Source organism: Pinus tabuliformis, chromosome 7 (assembly GCF_031772625.1).
Source record: "Pinus tabuliformis cultivar Carrire ecotype Pingquan chromosome 7, CPIR1, whole genome shotgun sequence".
Classification (NCBI taxonomy): Eukaryota; Viridiplantae; Streptophyta; class Pinopsida; order Pinales; family Pinaceae; genus Pinus; species Pinus tabuliformis.
This window is the reverse complement of record NC_142293.1, coordinates 207,040,106-207,056,607: the sequence shown is the minus strand read 5'-3', so window position 1 is coordinate 207,056,607 and position 16,502 is coordinate 207,040,106. Positions and strand designations below refer to the sequence as shown.

The window sequence follows — 16,502 nt, the reverse complement described above, 5'->3', positions numbered from 1 at the left end:
AATCATCATCCTTTTGGTAGGATGATTATCTGCTGTAATGCTGTACATGTCAATGTCTTTATTTTCCTGAATATATATCGCAGCCCGGATGGATGAAACTAGATCCGGGGTCTTCAATCTCGTCCGATCTTCACTCTAAGTACAAGTCGATCCATGTGAGAAATGTTCTGAAGTCGAACATGGAAAGACATCGCTTGATTACCAGTCAATGATGTAAATCGTTAACAAGCGCGAGAGGAATCACCGATAATGATGATGACCCTCAAGGTACTGCAGTACAATTCACGTGGTGTGAATAAAGGACTTGGCGTCGAACACCACGCAAAATCTTTCGGTCGAAGGTCATTGATGTATACCTGTCGCCGGAAGTGAGAAACTTGCCATTGAGGCATGCAAGCTTCAAAGTACTGAAAGGGTTGTTCCTAGATCAACTTCTTGGATAGTGAGCTGATGTCGACAAGAAGCGATCCGTCAAAGGAGGGCCTTAATGTATCCCACATCAGTGACACGGAACGGAGCAAATGATTTTGATAGAGGTGAAAACGATCTGATGATATATGATTCAGGGTGGCGGTCATGAAAGGATGAAGGATAATGTATGGTAGTGGATGGGACACGGTTGACTTCTCTGGATGACTTCTCTTGAACATATCGGCGACACTTGTGTGATGGATTGGTAGCATTTACCCCAAAGGTGGATGGTATGGCGAGACCATGGTGATGTGACCGGTGAATGAAACAACCCAACCTGACTCAGGCACGGAGTGGAAGTGTCATGTTCAAGAGCGACTTGCTACCAATAAAGTTCTTTGAGTTTCTTCCCAATTTTCCCCAGTCATTTCTGACCAGTACCTCTTTATTTTTTTCAAGCTTGAGGAGGATAACATATGCTTGTTCTATAATTTACCCTTCGGGTAAACCCATCGCTATGTTTTAACGAGCCTAGCGATAGTGAAACTCGTTCTCGTCTAAAGACAAGTTTGTCGCTATTTAATGCTTTTAATGAGTCTAACGACAAAGATAACTCGGTCCTTTTCAATTTTAGAGAGTCTGAAAAGGTACGTAAAGGTAACTCCGAAGTTCCTTTTTCGTCATCTAATCCCTTAAGTCCGAAAAAGTATAAAACAATACAGAAGGGATGAATTTTCGATAGTTTTAACGAGCCGAACTAAACAAGCGCTCGATCTTTTTGTGCAATAATCCCTCAGGTCCAAAAAGATTAAAATCTAGAGGAGGGATAGCTCTTCCGGTCGCTTTAACGAGCTGGAAGGCCAAAACTCGGCAATCTTTTCATATTTTACGAGTCAGTTGAAAAGAGCTTAAAGAAGACTCGTCTTTTGAGGAACGAGTGATGAACAGGGTAGCAGCTGATTCCAGGTAAGGCTTGGAATTTTCCAATCACGGCAGTGTCACAAGGATGGCTTAGTGAAATCACTCTTCGCAGTTGTTCCTCAAAATGGGTAAACAATCAAATGGAGGTGAATGATCGGCCAATGGAAAAGTGGAGGTGACGGTGCAAACACGACCAAGGCTTTTATGGCTGATAAATCTACATTCGCAGTGGTTATTTACCGGGTAGTTCATTTTTTAACGAGCTTAAACGCGGATTGAAACACTTGCTCGATCTTATGTTTATTTTTTAACGAGCATGAACTATGTGCTAAAACTGCTCGAAACTTATGTTTATTTTTTAACGAGCATGAACTATGTGCTAAAACTGCTCGAAACTTATGTTTATTTTTTAACGAGCATGAACTATGCGCTAAAACTGCTCGATTATCCAGTCATATGATAAGAATGTCTCATGTAAGATTCCATTTTTTATGGAGCTTGCGCCTTACAAAGCTTTGCCCCGAATCCTTCCTTTATGCAAGTTAGGAAACGATTAATCCAAAAAACAGATAAATAACCGCTCTTTGCTTGCACTCCAAAAGGTTTGCATGCCCCCAGGTATAAAATATGATTTCAAGGTTACCCCTTCTTATGGCCAATAAAACATTTGTTTTACCAAGAGAGGCCTACCTCTTTCAGGTTACCCAAAGATTGTTCTGTTAATCTTTCAAACTAAACATTTCTTCGGCGATGTCTACCGAAATAGACAAAGGTGAGTGACCCTGTTCCGTCAAACACATAACTTTGACAAAAGAATCTTATTCCAGAACAACCCCTCTTCCAATCACGGACGGGGTACGGACTAGTCATATTCTCCCGCGGAAACCTACTCTATACCCAAAGTTTTCTCTGCCCGAAGCAGACCAGGATGCATGCCCCCTGGGTTCCAGTTACATCTTTCCGAATCACTCGCGCTCATCGGGAGGATGGACTGGGGGTTGAGACATTTCTTGCGTTAAGAGACCATTTAGGGATGGTATATGACTATTTGCGATGCGTGATCCGGGAAATGAAAGCTGGTCCACGAGCTTGACCACTCTTCCTTCGTGCGGAAAACACATTACTCTAAAGAGTGAGAAGACGATGGCTCCCATGCAATATATATAGTCTCGTCCAAGGAGTAGGTTGTAATCCAAAGGTCCTTGAATGACCATGACATTCATTTGAACTGTCTTCTTCCTCAATGTTATGGGCACATTGGGAAGAATCCCTAAAGGTCGACTGGTTCCTTTATCGAAGCCTGTCAGATTTCTCATTTCAGGCAAAAGCGCTGGCGAACCAAGCGCTTTCCAAGCAATAGAGGAAAGGATACTCACAGATGCCCCTCATCAATGATGGTGCTAGCCATGACCATTCTGTATATTTGGACGATAATTCTGAATGGTATGCTTGCTGGCAAGCGGGGTCTGCCTAGTTGGTTCCAGTCGAAGGATACAACTAGGTTGCTTGGTGGTGGGACCGAGTAGACGGCCGGATATTGCTCTGACGAACTTCCTTCCTGCGATAAAGGAATGGGAGGGTTGCCCCCGTGTTCGTCGGAGTCTGTGTTGATGAAAAGGATCTGGATGGTGTCATCCTTATCCTCTTCAGTGATTGTATCATTCGAAGATAAATCCACTGAAGGCAAGACCGGGTCAACTGCCGCCTCGACCTTTTGACTTTCATCGGGTATGGATTCAGTAGGTTCATCTTCAATGACCGACGCTTCAGCCGACCACTTGAGTGGGCCAGCTGGATTCTCAACTAACGAAGGACTTGGCAGGAGTTTTTTGTATCCAGGAGGAAGTCGTGACGGTGAAACCGGACGATCTTCCAAAACTCTTTTCGCCTCGTCTAAGAAGGGACAACGGTGGATGGCGTGATCGCCTTCACACAGTTTGCAGGGAGATCTAGCTCTCCCTCTTTGTCCTGGGACTTCACTTTCGCTAGTTGACGGTGTACTTTCAACATGGTAATCAGAGGTTGACGACACCGGATTGTGCAAACGAGGAGACCAGTCCCTTAGTATCCGGGGAATACAGGGACAATCTCTGTGGAAGTGGTCTCCTCTACATATGACACATGGCGATTTAGGCCTGGTCAGTGCTGTGTGAGGATTTTTGCTGGACGACGCTTGTTTGCCCCCATGCGCCTTTGGCTCCTTCTTCTTCTTCTCTTTCTTCTTCTTCTCCTTCTTCTCCTTAGGAACCTAGCTTTTAGCTTTACCAGTTCCTTCAAGCGAAGAGGAAGGAGGTGAGGAAGAGTTAGAAGAGGTAGAAGGTTGGTGGGCAACTTTAGACTCGTCTAGCTGTCGATTCGACTGTTCAGGAATAGTGGTGTTCTGAACAACATTGGTTGAGAAGAGCCAGACCGGCAAGCCAATTGTCAGTCCTGGAAGCGACAATGTGGCCATATGGGGCACACCAACATCTCCCCAAGAGGAGAAAGGACTAGGATTTCCATTAGGGGGAATTCCTTGGTTGGTGGGTTCCATTTTCTCAACCGAAAGATCAACGCAGGAAACAAAGGGGGTGATTATTCCGTTTAAAATAAATTTTAACGATGCTTAGACACAACTTGCTTTTTCAATTTTAAAGAGTCGAGAAAAAGCTAAAGATGACTCTAGTCTCCTTCGATGTTTTAACAAGCCCGAAGTGACAAATGCTCGGATGGACTTTTTCCGTTATAGAGTCTGAAAAAGGCCAAAAGGAACTGCTCTGGAGTTCTAGGTAGAGGGTGTGCCAAACTTTTCGCAAAACCGCAGAATACTTTTTTAAGGTACGGGCGGTCAATCTTCCCGAATGCTGTGTTCAGTGCATTGCGATCAGTAGGGCGGCCGACACGGCTTCCTATGGATAAAGGCTTCATTCCTATAGGGGTCTCCCAATATATACGCGACGGTACGTGGGAGCACAATCCGTACTGATACTTATCGCTTCACCGTGGAGGAATCACCCAACCACTCAACGGTAAGATACCAGGTTTTACGACGCCGGAACACGTCTCTAGCCTAGACCTCTATGTTGTGCGTTATGTTACAAAGCGTTGTTAAGTTCATTCAATTTATTTTAGGTTGATCTTTCTTAGAAGTTTGCCTTTTTGGATCACCACGAGATGTATGGTACAACTCCTAAATGCAGTCTAAAGATGATAAGCAAGCTTTTATATCTTTTCGACAATGAAAATCCTAGCTACAAGGGGAAAAGAAAGACACCATCTTTTCTCAAAGAGCATAGAGCACACAGTAATGCACTTTTTCCTAAATCAACATACAAGCTGTCAAAATGCAAATGCACAAATGCATGTATTTGTTTTCTCTTTCTTAATATTGATGTTCTAAAAAGAAAGCTGTTGTATAAATTTGAATTCGATTTCAAGTGAAAACATAAACAAGTTCCTTTTTCAAAATCAAAAGACGATTACGACACCTTATGATTTACTTGTTTCGACACTAGAAATGCATAAATTCAAACCAAACGACAAAAGTAAAAGCTAAATCAACTGTGAACAGCAAACAAACTCACTCCTAAGATCAAAACGACACTTACGACAGGTCAAGATCTAAGGGCGACAGTATGACTAGTTTACTTTTGTAATGGGAAACTGCAAATGATGTAACAAATACAGTTTCTTTACACAACTCAGGCGGAATTGAGGCAAAGAAAAGGGGTTTCAGATAGGTACACTGACTGATAACAGGCTGCAAAAAACAGAGATAAAACTGAGCAAAAGGAAGCCGGGAACCACAGCTGCACAAGGCAAAGATTGTTCAGCGCACCCCCAACACAGAGGTTTTGACATTCAGCGCAGGTAGCCTTCACGGGACCTGCGTTGAAATGCAGAACCTCTTCACAGAGTCTGCGCTGAAGCAGAAACGAGAGTTGTTTCTGGGTTCTGGGTTACGGTTTGCAGTTAAATTCACAGTTTTTGGCCGGATAAAAGCTATCAATTAGGTACAATCAAAGGGATGATTTAAAGGAGGACTAAGATCTATCACAAAGGGCTATTAGAGCACTTGTGGATCATCTCTTCAGATCATAAATAGGCCCAGTGGGTGGACTAGAGTAGCTGCTTTCTACTTTACATTTGAAAATGGCAAATGCAGTTCGATTCGGCACTCTTTGAGTTTATGAAATGAATAGCAAAAAACACAAATAAACTAACAAGATACTATCCCCAGTGGAGTCGCCAATTTGTTGTTGGGAAAAGTATCCAATACGAAATGCCCCTATCCCACTCTAAGGTGTGATAGTGCCTTAGCAACAAACAAGGAAAACAATATGAGTATTCTTCTTTATGAAATGCAAATGGAGAAGAAGGATGTAACTAACCGGTGTCTTCCGCTAATTTGCTGATCCAATCTCTCTCTTTTGTTCGCTTCCCACTGCCTACTCCCTCACTGGTCCAGCTTCGTCAAGGTCCTGCAAGATCACAAGAGAGGAAAACTACAAAAAGCATAGATTCACATTCATAACTAGTTTAGGATTAGAATAAACTAAATATGCAAATATAAAAAAACATCATTGGTATACAAGCATATAGGAGAAACTCAAATGGTTTTATTGATGAAGTAACAAGGTTCAGGAAGAGATACAACCAAGTGAGGCCCAATCCAGCATCACCTTCCCAGCAAAAGGAATCCCTTCTTCACCTCCTTCAAAGCAAATCACCCAATAGTTCTAATCTCAAACCAACAGCAATTCTCTGCAAAGTACAAAATTCCAGCCTCCTGAACCTCTGGGTGAGAGATCCATATATAGATGTGAGCAGAGAGGATGAGTCAGCTCATGTTTTGACTTGTGGCTTCTCTCTGTCAGTTCTTGCTTCCACTTGGAGGTTGAGAACCTCTTACTCATCACTAGTCGAATTCATTGAGGCAAGTGTCATTGAGGAAGATTCTGGAAGCTTCCAGTGCTTGGACACCTCGTTGAATGAGCTTGCCATTTGTCATTTCCCGCTCAGCGCACCCTAGTAGTGCTTCTACCTGCGTTGCAATGCACCTAACCAGTGTAAACTCTGCATTTCAGCGCAGACAGCTAGTGGAGCTCTTGAATTGATCCTGAATTGACTGTTTCTGAGTGGTTTTTGGTGGAGAACTTCTGAGAGAAGCTGCCTTTGGTTGACCTTGTTCCTTTAGGGGTAGGAACAACTCATTTAGGGACTTTGGATCCCTTGGATTATGGACATTTCATGCTCAATGCTGTAAGGCACAAAAATGTCTATAACACAGGAGGCTCCCTAGGCTTGTATTATGAGCTTAAGCTTGTCTAAGAGGGGCATCCAGTGGGTAACTTTAGGGGTGGAACTGAAAATTGGGATCCCAAGATATTTGAATGATTCCCAAGTCTGACAGACTTTCATCTCAAGGAGCCTAGCTATGTCAGCCAGATTTTTGGCTGAGCAGTTCCAGCCAAAGATTGTGCTTTTTGAATAGTTTATCTTGCTACCGGAGGCTTCCTTATAAATGTCCAGTTCCTTTTTAAAAGATCTGGCCGAATTAATGCTCGCTCCACCTAGGAGCAGAGTATCGTCGGCAAATTGGGCATGGTTTATGTCTTTGACATTGTGCACCATTCTGAGGCCTGGCAGAATTTGGACTTGCTGACAGAAGTCGAGCTGGAAACTAAGCATTGAGGCTTGAATAGCATAGAGAAGTGGGGACAGCGGACAACCTTGTCTTAATCCCCTGGAAGCTTTAAAAAATTCAGTCAAACGGCCATTTACCAACGGTGCAATCCAAGGAGAGGCAATGCAGGCTTTCACCCAATTTATGAAGGTTATTGAGAAGCCCATTTTCGTCATAACAGCAAACAGAAAGTCATGCCTCACCCTGTCAAAGGCATTAGCCAAATCGAGTTTTATTACCATTCCTTTCTCTTTTCTCTGGCCACTTGAATGAACTGCCTCTTGAACCAGCACAATATTATCCAGTATCTTTCTCCCTTTGATGAAGCCTCCATGGTTCTCCGGTATGATGTTCGGCAGAATATTCTTGAGACGAATGGATATTATTTTGGTAATCAGTTTATAGCTAGTATTACACAGCGAAATGGGCCGAAATCTACTGAAATCTGAAGCTCCTTTCTCTTTCGGTAGCAATGCAAGGAAGGCTGAATTGGTACTGCCTCCTATCTTTGCGCAATATTGGGACTTCCTAACCATTCTCAGGAGGTCTTTATTGATAGTTGACCAGCAAGACTAAAGGAACCTAGCAGTGAACCCATCAGGCCCTGGCGCCTTATCCGGTTCCATGCAATCCAAGGCTTTCTTGAGCTCATCCATGCTGATCGGAGCAGTCAGCATATTATTGACAGAGTCTTGCACACAGGAGGGGATTAGATTATACGGATAGGCTTGAGGATCTATAGGCGGGTCATCAGGCGCTGAATAGAGATCTTTGAAAAAGGAGAAGGCTGCTCTCTTGATGCCTTCAAAATCTTTAACCACTGCATCTTGGGAGCGGATTTCTGATACATTTTTGAATTGCTTTCGAGCTTCGGCATGCTTGTGGAAGAAACTAGTATTTTTGTCGCCGGCCTGTAACCATAAGTTTCTGGATTTTTGTCTCCAATACTCCTCTTCGTCCCTACTAGCTTTATGAAGGGCTTTTTGCAGCTCAACTTCTTTTTGGAGCAGACTTTGGGTAATAACAGAATCCTCCATTGATGATTGGAGGGCAGCAAGGTTTTCTATAAACTCTTTTCTCTTGGCAGCAGGAGTTTTCAAGGCTTTAGCCCACTCCTTGAGTCTTCTCTTAAGAGCCCGCAACTTTTCTTCCCACACGAAGAAAGCGGATCCCAGTATTTTCCGGTTCCAGACTTCAGAAACCACCTCATTGAAACCCTCTTGCTCAATCCACAAAGGGTTAAATCTAAATGGAATGGGGCCAAGAAAACCATCCATGGAGAGCTCGAGACTAATGGGTTTATGATCGGAGGTGCAGTTGGGCATAATTTTGGATGAGGCCATTAGACCACTAGTAAGAAAGGAGGCTTGGACGAGGAATCTGTCCAAACGAGCAGCTATATGGCTGGGGCCTAATCTTTTATTAGACCAAGTGTATTTCCCAGCTGATGGTTTGATGTCCTCCAGATCCCAGCCAATCATTATATCTTCTACCCATTCTCTAGCTAGATCCCTTACAGGGGAACCACCTTTTTTCTCTTCAACGGCTAGAGTAACGTTCAGATCCCCTGCAATAATGATGTTTTCTGGATTGTGCAATAAAAGAAAGGACTGGAACGAGTCCCAACAAATTTTTTTCTCCGTTGGAGAGACCGGAGCATAAAGGTTAAACATACTTACTTGTTAACCAGAGTCTTTGTGGAGGAGCTGAGCGAAAATCCAGTGCTGGCAACTTTCTTCTTGAATCAAGTCGTATTTGGAGCTGTCCCAAAAGGAGGCAATCCCACCAGAGGCGCCTCTAGCACTGACAGCTCTACCAGGGCCTTTGCGCCAGAATGTTTTGCTGGATTGGAGGAGGAGAGTGTCCTCTAGCTTTGTCTCCTGGATGAGAAGGATTTCAGGCACATGCAACCTCACAATGTCTTTCAGGGCCTCTTCTTTCAGCCTGCTACCTAATCCTCTGCAATTCCAGGAGACGTATTTCATTATTTACTGGGATGGGGGGGAGTGGCTCCTTTTGGAGCCTTGTTATGCTTGCGCCCGGATCTGGTGTTCATCATTCCTTTGAGAGTTTTCTAGGAGCCTTGGAGAACATCCATGTAAGTTTTCTCCTCTCTCTGTTTCTTCTTGGATTTCCGGTCCCTGGTCGATTTGATAGGAGAAATTTGTGAGCTGTCTGATTCGGATTATCTTTCTTCTGATTCTTCCCCTGAGTCAGATGCAAGACTAATGTGCTCGTCGTTGCCTGCTTTTTCCCCTTGATCTGCCTTTGTTAGGGGGACATTTGATTCTTCTTCAGTTTCTTTCCCTTTCTTTGACTGATCTTCAGTTTCTTCATGGTTCTCTGAGGCATCCTCCTTTTCCCCTGAGGATGGGCCTTCATTTGAGACTGGTTTGGTCTTGTCATTGGACTGGGGATTCCCCTTTGGTCCTGTTTGCTTCTGCTCGTTTGGCTTTGAGACTACCTTACCCTTTTTTATTTCCTTCCATCCTTCTTCTTCCACTTTGTCCCCTGATCGTGCTTTGGGGCAGTTTCGTTGAAAATGACCGTGCTCATGGCAGATTCTGCATTTAAAAGGCAGTTGCTCGTAGTCCAGCTTCTGGAAGTGGTGCCAATCTCCCACTGTAAGTTTGATGGCTTCCGGTAGTCCAGCTTCTAAGTCAACTTCCACGCAGATTCTGGCGCAGGTGTATTGGCCCTTGTTATCAGCTTTGTCGATGAATCTGCCCAGTCCGTTTCCTATCTTTTGCGGGGATTGATAACTCCAGCAGTGTATTGGCAGATTGGGAAGCCGAACCCAAACAGGGACCTCCTTTGGGACATCGACTGAGGGGTCGAAGTCGGGGGTCCATTTATTCAGAAAGATACCTTGGTTTCCCATGAAATATGGGCCATTTCTGAACACCAGATCTCGGTCTTCCTTGGTAGTGAATTCAAAGATGAAAAAGCCCCTTCCAACCGCGTAGCTGATCACATTGTTGGGCAGCAGGGGTCTCCAGTTTCGTTGAACCCATTCCTCAGTCGATTTTTTTGTTGGCCACCGACCCATAAATTGCCCCACTAAACCTCTGTCAGCCAAGGCAAGGGCGATTTTGATCGTTTGGTCTTCCGGCAAAGCAATTTCTGGGATTTCATCCAGCTTTTTGATAAACTTCGGGACTTCAGGATGAGGTCGTTTCTTCCCCTTCTGCGTTAGCATGCTTCGGAAGGCTTCTGTTGGTGATAGTGGAGGGGTGGGAGAGGGCTCCGCACCCCCTGGTGCAGCCATGGCGGCGGGCAGTCTTGGCAGCGATCGCTGACCTAGACGGATCGCATATCAGAGCGCACGCACGAAAATTCGAGTGAAAAATCTGTAGCCCCTATTCTTAAATTGGATAAGGTACTAAATAAAAAAAAACAAAAAAACAAAACAAAACAAAAAAAGCTAATGTAAGGAGGAGACCAAAAGTCTAAATAAGTTTGTTTGGGAATTTAGATATATATGTTTCAAATAAAAGTTGATTCATGTATTTGTGTTCTAGTCTGATATGAGGAGACCAAAAGTCTAAATAAGTTTGTTTGGGAATCTAGATATATATGTTTCAAGTCAAAGTTGATTCATGTTTTTGTGTTCTAGTCTAATATTCTATTGGTTATTGCAGGTTGCAGGATTTATCGTTGGAGCAATCGCACAAGCAAACAAGCAAAGGTTTTACTTATTGGTGTATCTTCTCCTCTTCAAGTAATCTAAGATGGAGGAGACCAAAAGTCGTACAAGCTTTACTTGTTGGTGTATCTTCTCCTCTTCGAGTAATCCAAAATGGATAAGCTACTAAAAAAAAAAAAAAAGCCAATGTAAGGAGGAGACCAAAAGTCGCACAAGCTTTACTTGTCGGTGTATCGTCTCCTCTTCGAGTAATCCAAGATGGATAAGCTACCAAAAAAAAAAAAGCCAATGTAAGGAGGAGACCAAAAGTCGCACAAGCTTTACTTGGTGTATCTTCACCTCTTCGAGTAATCCAAAATGGATAAGCTACTTAAAAAAAAAAAAGCCAATGTAAGGAGGAGACCAAAAGTCACACAAGCTTTACTTGTTGGTGTATCTTCTCCTCTTCGAGTATTCCAAAATGGATAAGCTACTAAAAAAAAAAAAAGCCAATGTAAGGAGGAGACCAAAAGTCTAAATAAGTTTGTTTGGGAATTTAGATATATATGTTTCAAATAAAAGTTGATTCATGTATTTGTGTTCTAGTCTGATACGAGGAATCTAGATATATATGTTTCAGGTAAAAGTTGATTCATGTTTTTATGTTCTAGTCTAATATTCTATTAGTTATTGCAGGTTGCAGGGTTTATCGTTGGAGCAATCGCACAAGCAAACAAGCAAAGGCTTTACTTGTTGGTGTATCTTCTCCTCTTCGAGTAATCCAAGACTCCATTTCTTTACTGGGGTATGCATCTCTATGATCAATCTTTAGTACATCTTGTGTAATGTTGAATTTTACATTATAGTTGCTACCTCCGATAGGTCATGGTTGAAGTGTATCGTTGAAAAACATAAGCATTAAGTTCTTGAATCAGCGTACTTTCCTTTTTCTCCGCTTTTTCGTCAAATATATTTGTTTCTGACCATTTCAGAATTGATTGATATTCGGTTGTTGGGAACCAATACGAAATGCTAGAATCAGGCATTTACGCAACTAAATTTCTGATTGTCTATCTTTGGTGTAGAGATGGAACCATCCCAGGCATCACCCTTGTATTGGGAGGAAATTTAGTCAAATGTACTCTATATTTGTCTTGAAAATATTTATAGTCAGAATGTAGCATTGTTGTTTAGGTTGGATGTGAAAGCTTTCGATTTTGTTGATTGCAATAATGCATTATGATGAACGGTAATATATTTCCTTTTCCTTTTCATTGCTAAATGATGTATAATCCAACGCATGGCTATGTTTACAGGTTTAAGCTCTTCAAAGCTAAGACCTATGATTATTGTACTAGTTATCTGTGTGAAGCTCATATTACTTCCATTGATTGGAATATTCGTAGTTAAAGGAGCATCCAATATTGGGTTATTGCCAGAAGATCCATTGTATCACTTTGTTCTGGTGATCCAATACATAGTCCCACCAGCTATGAATATTGGTGAGTAGCATGGTTCACATATCTCAACTGTACATCCAATTTTAATCACATGATTTTTCCAATTCATGATAATATTTTCATTTCAACTATCCTAATAGTTACTTTGACAGCTCAATTTTTTTTGTTAATTTTAGGAAGTCCCAACAATGGGACATGTTCTAATCATTATTGTTTTATTATTTGATCAAAGACTGAAAATTATAGAAATTAAGAACTATCAGGTTACACCAAAATCAAGCAACTAGTCATTGTTGTTTTATTATTTGATCAAAGACTAAAAATTATAGAAATTAAGAACTATCAAGTTACACCAAAATCAAGCAACTTGTCTCATGCAAACAATTCTAGTTTGGTCAATATATATTTCTAATTTTCTAGTCTTTAAGCATATGAGTTCTTTCTGGCTAAGAGGAGGTGAATTTGTGTTAATGCAGGAACAATGTCACACTTATTCAATGTGGGGGAACAAGACTGCTCTGTGCTTTTCTTATGGACTTATCTTCTGGCAGCTATTTCCATCATCTTCTGGTCAATAGTCTACATGTGGATATTGTTTCCATAAAAAAATTCTAAGTTCATTTTGTAAATCTCATTGGATGCATCATTCAATGAATATTGAAGACTGACTAGTGTTCTTTGGTTCCATTCATTCTTTATATTTATGTAATGCATTGTGGAAACTCCCTTTTAAGAATATCATTCATCTTCTTCCCACTTGGGATGGTTCAAGAATATCATTCATCTTCTTCCCACTCGGGATGGTTCAAGAATATCATTCATCTTCTTCCCACTTGGGATGGTTCAATAGTTCTCTGGAAATCATTATATCTTCTTACCAAAAGTCTAAATAAGTGTCTGTATTGGAGTTTTCAATAGTTCTCTGGAAATCATTATATAGTCTTACCGAAAGTCTAAATAATTTTGTTTGTATTGGAGTTTTCATTCGACTAACTATTTTTTTCAGATAGTTGTACTAAAAATAAATAAATAAATAAAATAAATAAATAAAATAAAATAAAATAAATAAAAATAAAATAAAAATAATAATAATAATAATAATAATAAATAAAAATAATAATAATAAATAAATAAAATAAAATAAAAAATAAATAAATAAATAATAAATAATAAATAATAATAATAATTATAATTATAAAATAAAAAATAAAAAAATAAAATTAAAATATATATATATATATAAAATAAAATAAAATAAATAAAAAATAAAAATAAATAATATATATATATATATATATATATAACAAAATCCTAAATCCAATGTAAGGACGAGACGAAGTTTGTTTGTATTGGAGTTTTCATTTGATTGACTATATTTTTCAGATAGTTGTATTGCTTAATGCCTAATGTTAAATTGGATATGGGAGTTGCATACAATGTTTGGGTTTTAGTTTTCATTTTACGACAAGTTGCAATTTAGCTTTGCTTGCTAAAGTGATTTATAAAAACCGAACAAAGTAGAAAAGGGAATATTCTAAGCTCTTCAAAATGTTTGGGTTTTAGTTTTCATTTTACGACAAGTTGCAATTTAGCTTTGCATGCTAAAGTGATTTATAAAAAACAAACAAAGTAGCAAAATGAATATTCTAAGCTCTAGAGTTGAAACATATAAAACTGAAAAGTCCAAAAAAGTTTATCCCTATTGGAGTTTCCATTTGGTTGACTATTCTTTTTTTAGATAGTTGTAATCCTTAATCCCTATTGTTAAATTGGATAAGCCATTTGGTTGACTATATTTTTTTAGATAGTTGTAATCCTTAATCCCTATTGTCAAATTGGATAAGCTACTGAAATTAAAAGAAATTAACAAAATCTTAAAGCCAATGTAAGGAGGAGACCAAAAGTCTAAAGAAGTTTGTTTGTATTGGAATTTTCATTTGATTCCCTATATTTTTGAGATAGTTGTATTGCTTAATGCCTAATGTTAAATTGGATATGCGAGTTGCATACAATATTTGGGTTTTAGTTTTCATTTTACGACAAGTTGCAATTTATCTTTGTTTGCTAAAGTGATTTATAAAAACCAAACGCACTAGAAAAATGAATATTCTAAGCTCTTCAAAATGTTTGGCTTTTAGTTTTCATTTTAATATTAACATTTCATTTTCATGGATCTCAAATGGAGAGAGTTGAAACATATAAAACTGAAAAGTCCAAAAAAGTTTATCCCTATTGGAGTTTCCATTTGGTTGACAATATATTTTTTTAGATAGTTGTACTCCTTAATCCCTATTGTTAAATTGGATAAACTATTGAAATTTTAAAAAATAACAAAATCCTAAAGCCAATGTAAGGAGGAGACCAAATGTGTAAAGAAGTTTGTATGTATTGGAGTTTTCACTTGATTGACTATATTTTTCAGATAGTTGTACTGCTTAATGCCTAATGTTAAATTGGATATGCGAGTTGCATACAATGTTTGGGTTTTAGTTTTCATTTTACGACAAGTTGCAATTTAGCTTTGCTTGCTAATGTGATTTATAAAAACCAAACAAAGTAGAAAAATGAATAATCTAAGCTCTTCAAAATGTGTCTCGGCAAGACTAATGCTAACATAAACATACTATTCACACACTATGGATCACATGGATGCTTATCAATTTTATCACATCATATGGTCACAACCTTGAAGGGAAATCTTACAATAGACGAATTAAGTTTTGTGGATCCATCATCTAACCATATTTTTTTGTACCAATAAAGCATTAACTAAGTTTGTCACTATCTTCATTTAATCCACATTCATCTAGAAAATTTAGTTGGTTAATGGTCTAACCATGACACTCAAGAAGAGCATGTTTCCGAATACTTCACAAGGTTTATGTCATAGCTACATCATCTTGTTGTTTTGTGCTAAAGAAGGTTTGTGTTAGTCATTCTTAATAAACAATCTCATTTTCAAATGGCGTTCAGGCTATTACTTATATGACAAAAATATATGCATGTTATTGAATTGAGGCTTCTGTGATCCATAATAGTTGTAAGCAGAACTTCGGCGAAAATCACATGAGGAAAGACCTTTCCTTCTTAGTTTTTTCCTAAGTTTTAGTTTTATTTATGTATTTATTTATTTATTTTCTAATTTTTAAACTAACTTGTACCTTTATTAGCTTTATTCTAGTTTTATATATTTTTATTTTATTTTTATTTTTATTTTTATTTATTTGTTTTTCCTCTTTTATTTTGATTTATTATTAATTTTGTCTTTTCAACTAACTTTTACCCTTACTAGCTTGGTTCATTTATTTTTATTATTTTTTTCCTTCTTTTATTTATTTTTCTCGTTTCTCATTCTAACTAACTATTATCCTATACCCTATGTATATTGTATTATAATATTTCTTATAACTTATATTTTTATTAAACCTTTTAACTAACTAGTAACATTAACACCTATTAAATTATTTTATTTATATAAAAATCTTATATATTTTAAAAGAATGGTCATCGAATATAACTATATTATTAATTTGACTTTTTAACTCTGGTCCCATAGTCAAAATTAGCCGTTGGACAAGATAGTCGTTGGGGGTCTCTGCTCATACTATTTAAATTGCATAGCTGGATCTGTTTCTTCAACTTGTCCTGACGATGAACCACACTAGTTGGTTCGAAACGCGTCGACAAAGGTCTTTCCTCATGTGATTTTCGCCGAAGTTCTATATGCATGTTATCAATTGCAACATGGTAAGGCATTGCAATAGTGACCCAATAAACAAATTGATAAGTTGTGGTTGGCTAAACATAATCATTTTGAAAATAGTGTACAATGCAATAATGTGACCAAGCATGGTGAATGAAACAATAATTTTAGAAAAGGTTTCCCTAAAGGGACATTGTGGTAGTGGTATTAAAGACTAAACTTATTTAAAACAAATAATGGTTATGAATCTAGGGATAAGCCAATACTAGAAGAAATGAAATTCATCTACATGGAACATTGCAATCATAATTTTGGTATTCATCTATTCAAAACATCATAATTTTGATATTTATCTATTAATGTCATTTTAATGTGTTATTAATAAATACTTTTCATTTTGTTATATCAAACATTTTTCAATTATCAATAAATTTTAGTTGTTCAATTTATGATTAAAGTTGAAATGACATTTTTGAAATGCATTTATAAATTTAATAGGTTGGATACAAAACATTAATATGCATACTTACTATTAAAATATTAACTTTAGTTTTTGAAGAAATGGAATGTCCATTATAAGGTACAATATTAAAATATTAACTTTAGTTTTTGAAGAAATGAAATGTGTATTATAAGGTACAATGTTGACTTGATAGATCAATTCAACAAACATTCTAATCCATTGCAAAATACAATATTATTATGGACCACGCAACT

At 38.5% G+C, this 16,502-nt stretch overlaps 1 protein-coding gene and 1 pseudogene across 1 annotated transcript; one reads left to right on the top strand and one right to left on the bottom strand.

Annotated features, from left to right (window-relative positions):
* Positions 1–7,569: 7,569 nt before the first annotated feature.
* On the bottom strand, positions 7,570–8,274 carry LOC149246593 (uncharacterized). Its single transcript, XM_089441909.1, has one exon. It carries the CDS (start codon positions 8,272–8,274, stop codon positions 7,570–7,572), a length of 705 nt encoding a protein of 234 aa, XP_089298035.1.
* Positions 8,275–10,194: 1,920 nt separating this feature from the next.
* Positions 10,195–12,686, top strand: LOC149246592 (protein PIN-LIKES 5-like; annotated as a pseudogene).
* Positions 12,687–16,502: the final 3,816 nt, after the last annotated feature.

What these genes read in the sequence shown, in the direction of transcription:
- LOC149246593 (XM_089441909.1), bottom strand. Translation starts at nt 8,274, where the DNA reads ATGGATGGTTTTCTTGGCCCCATTCCATTTAGATTTAACCCTTTGTGG.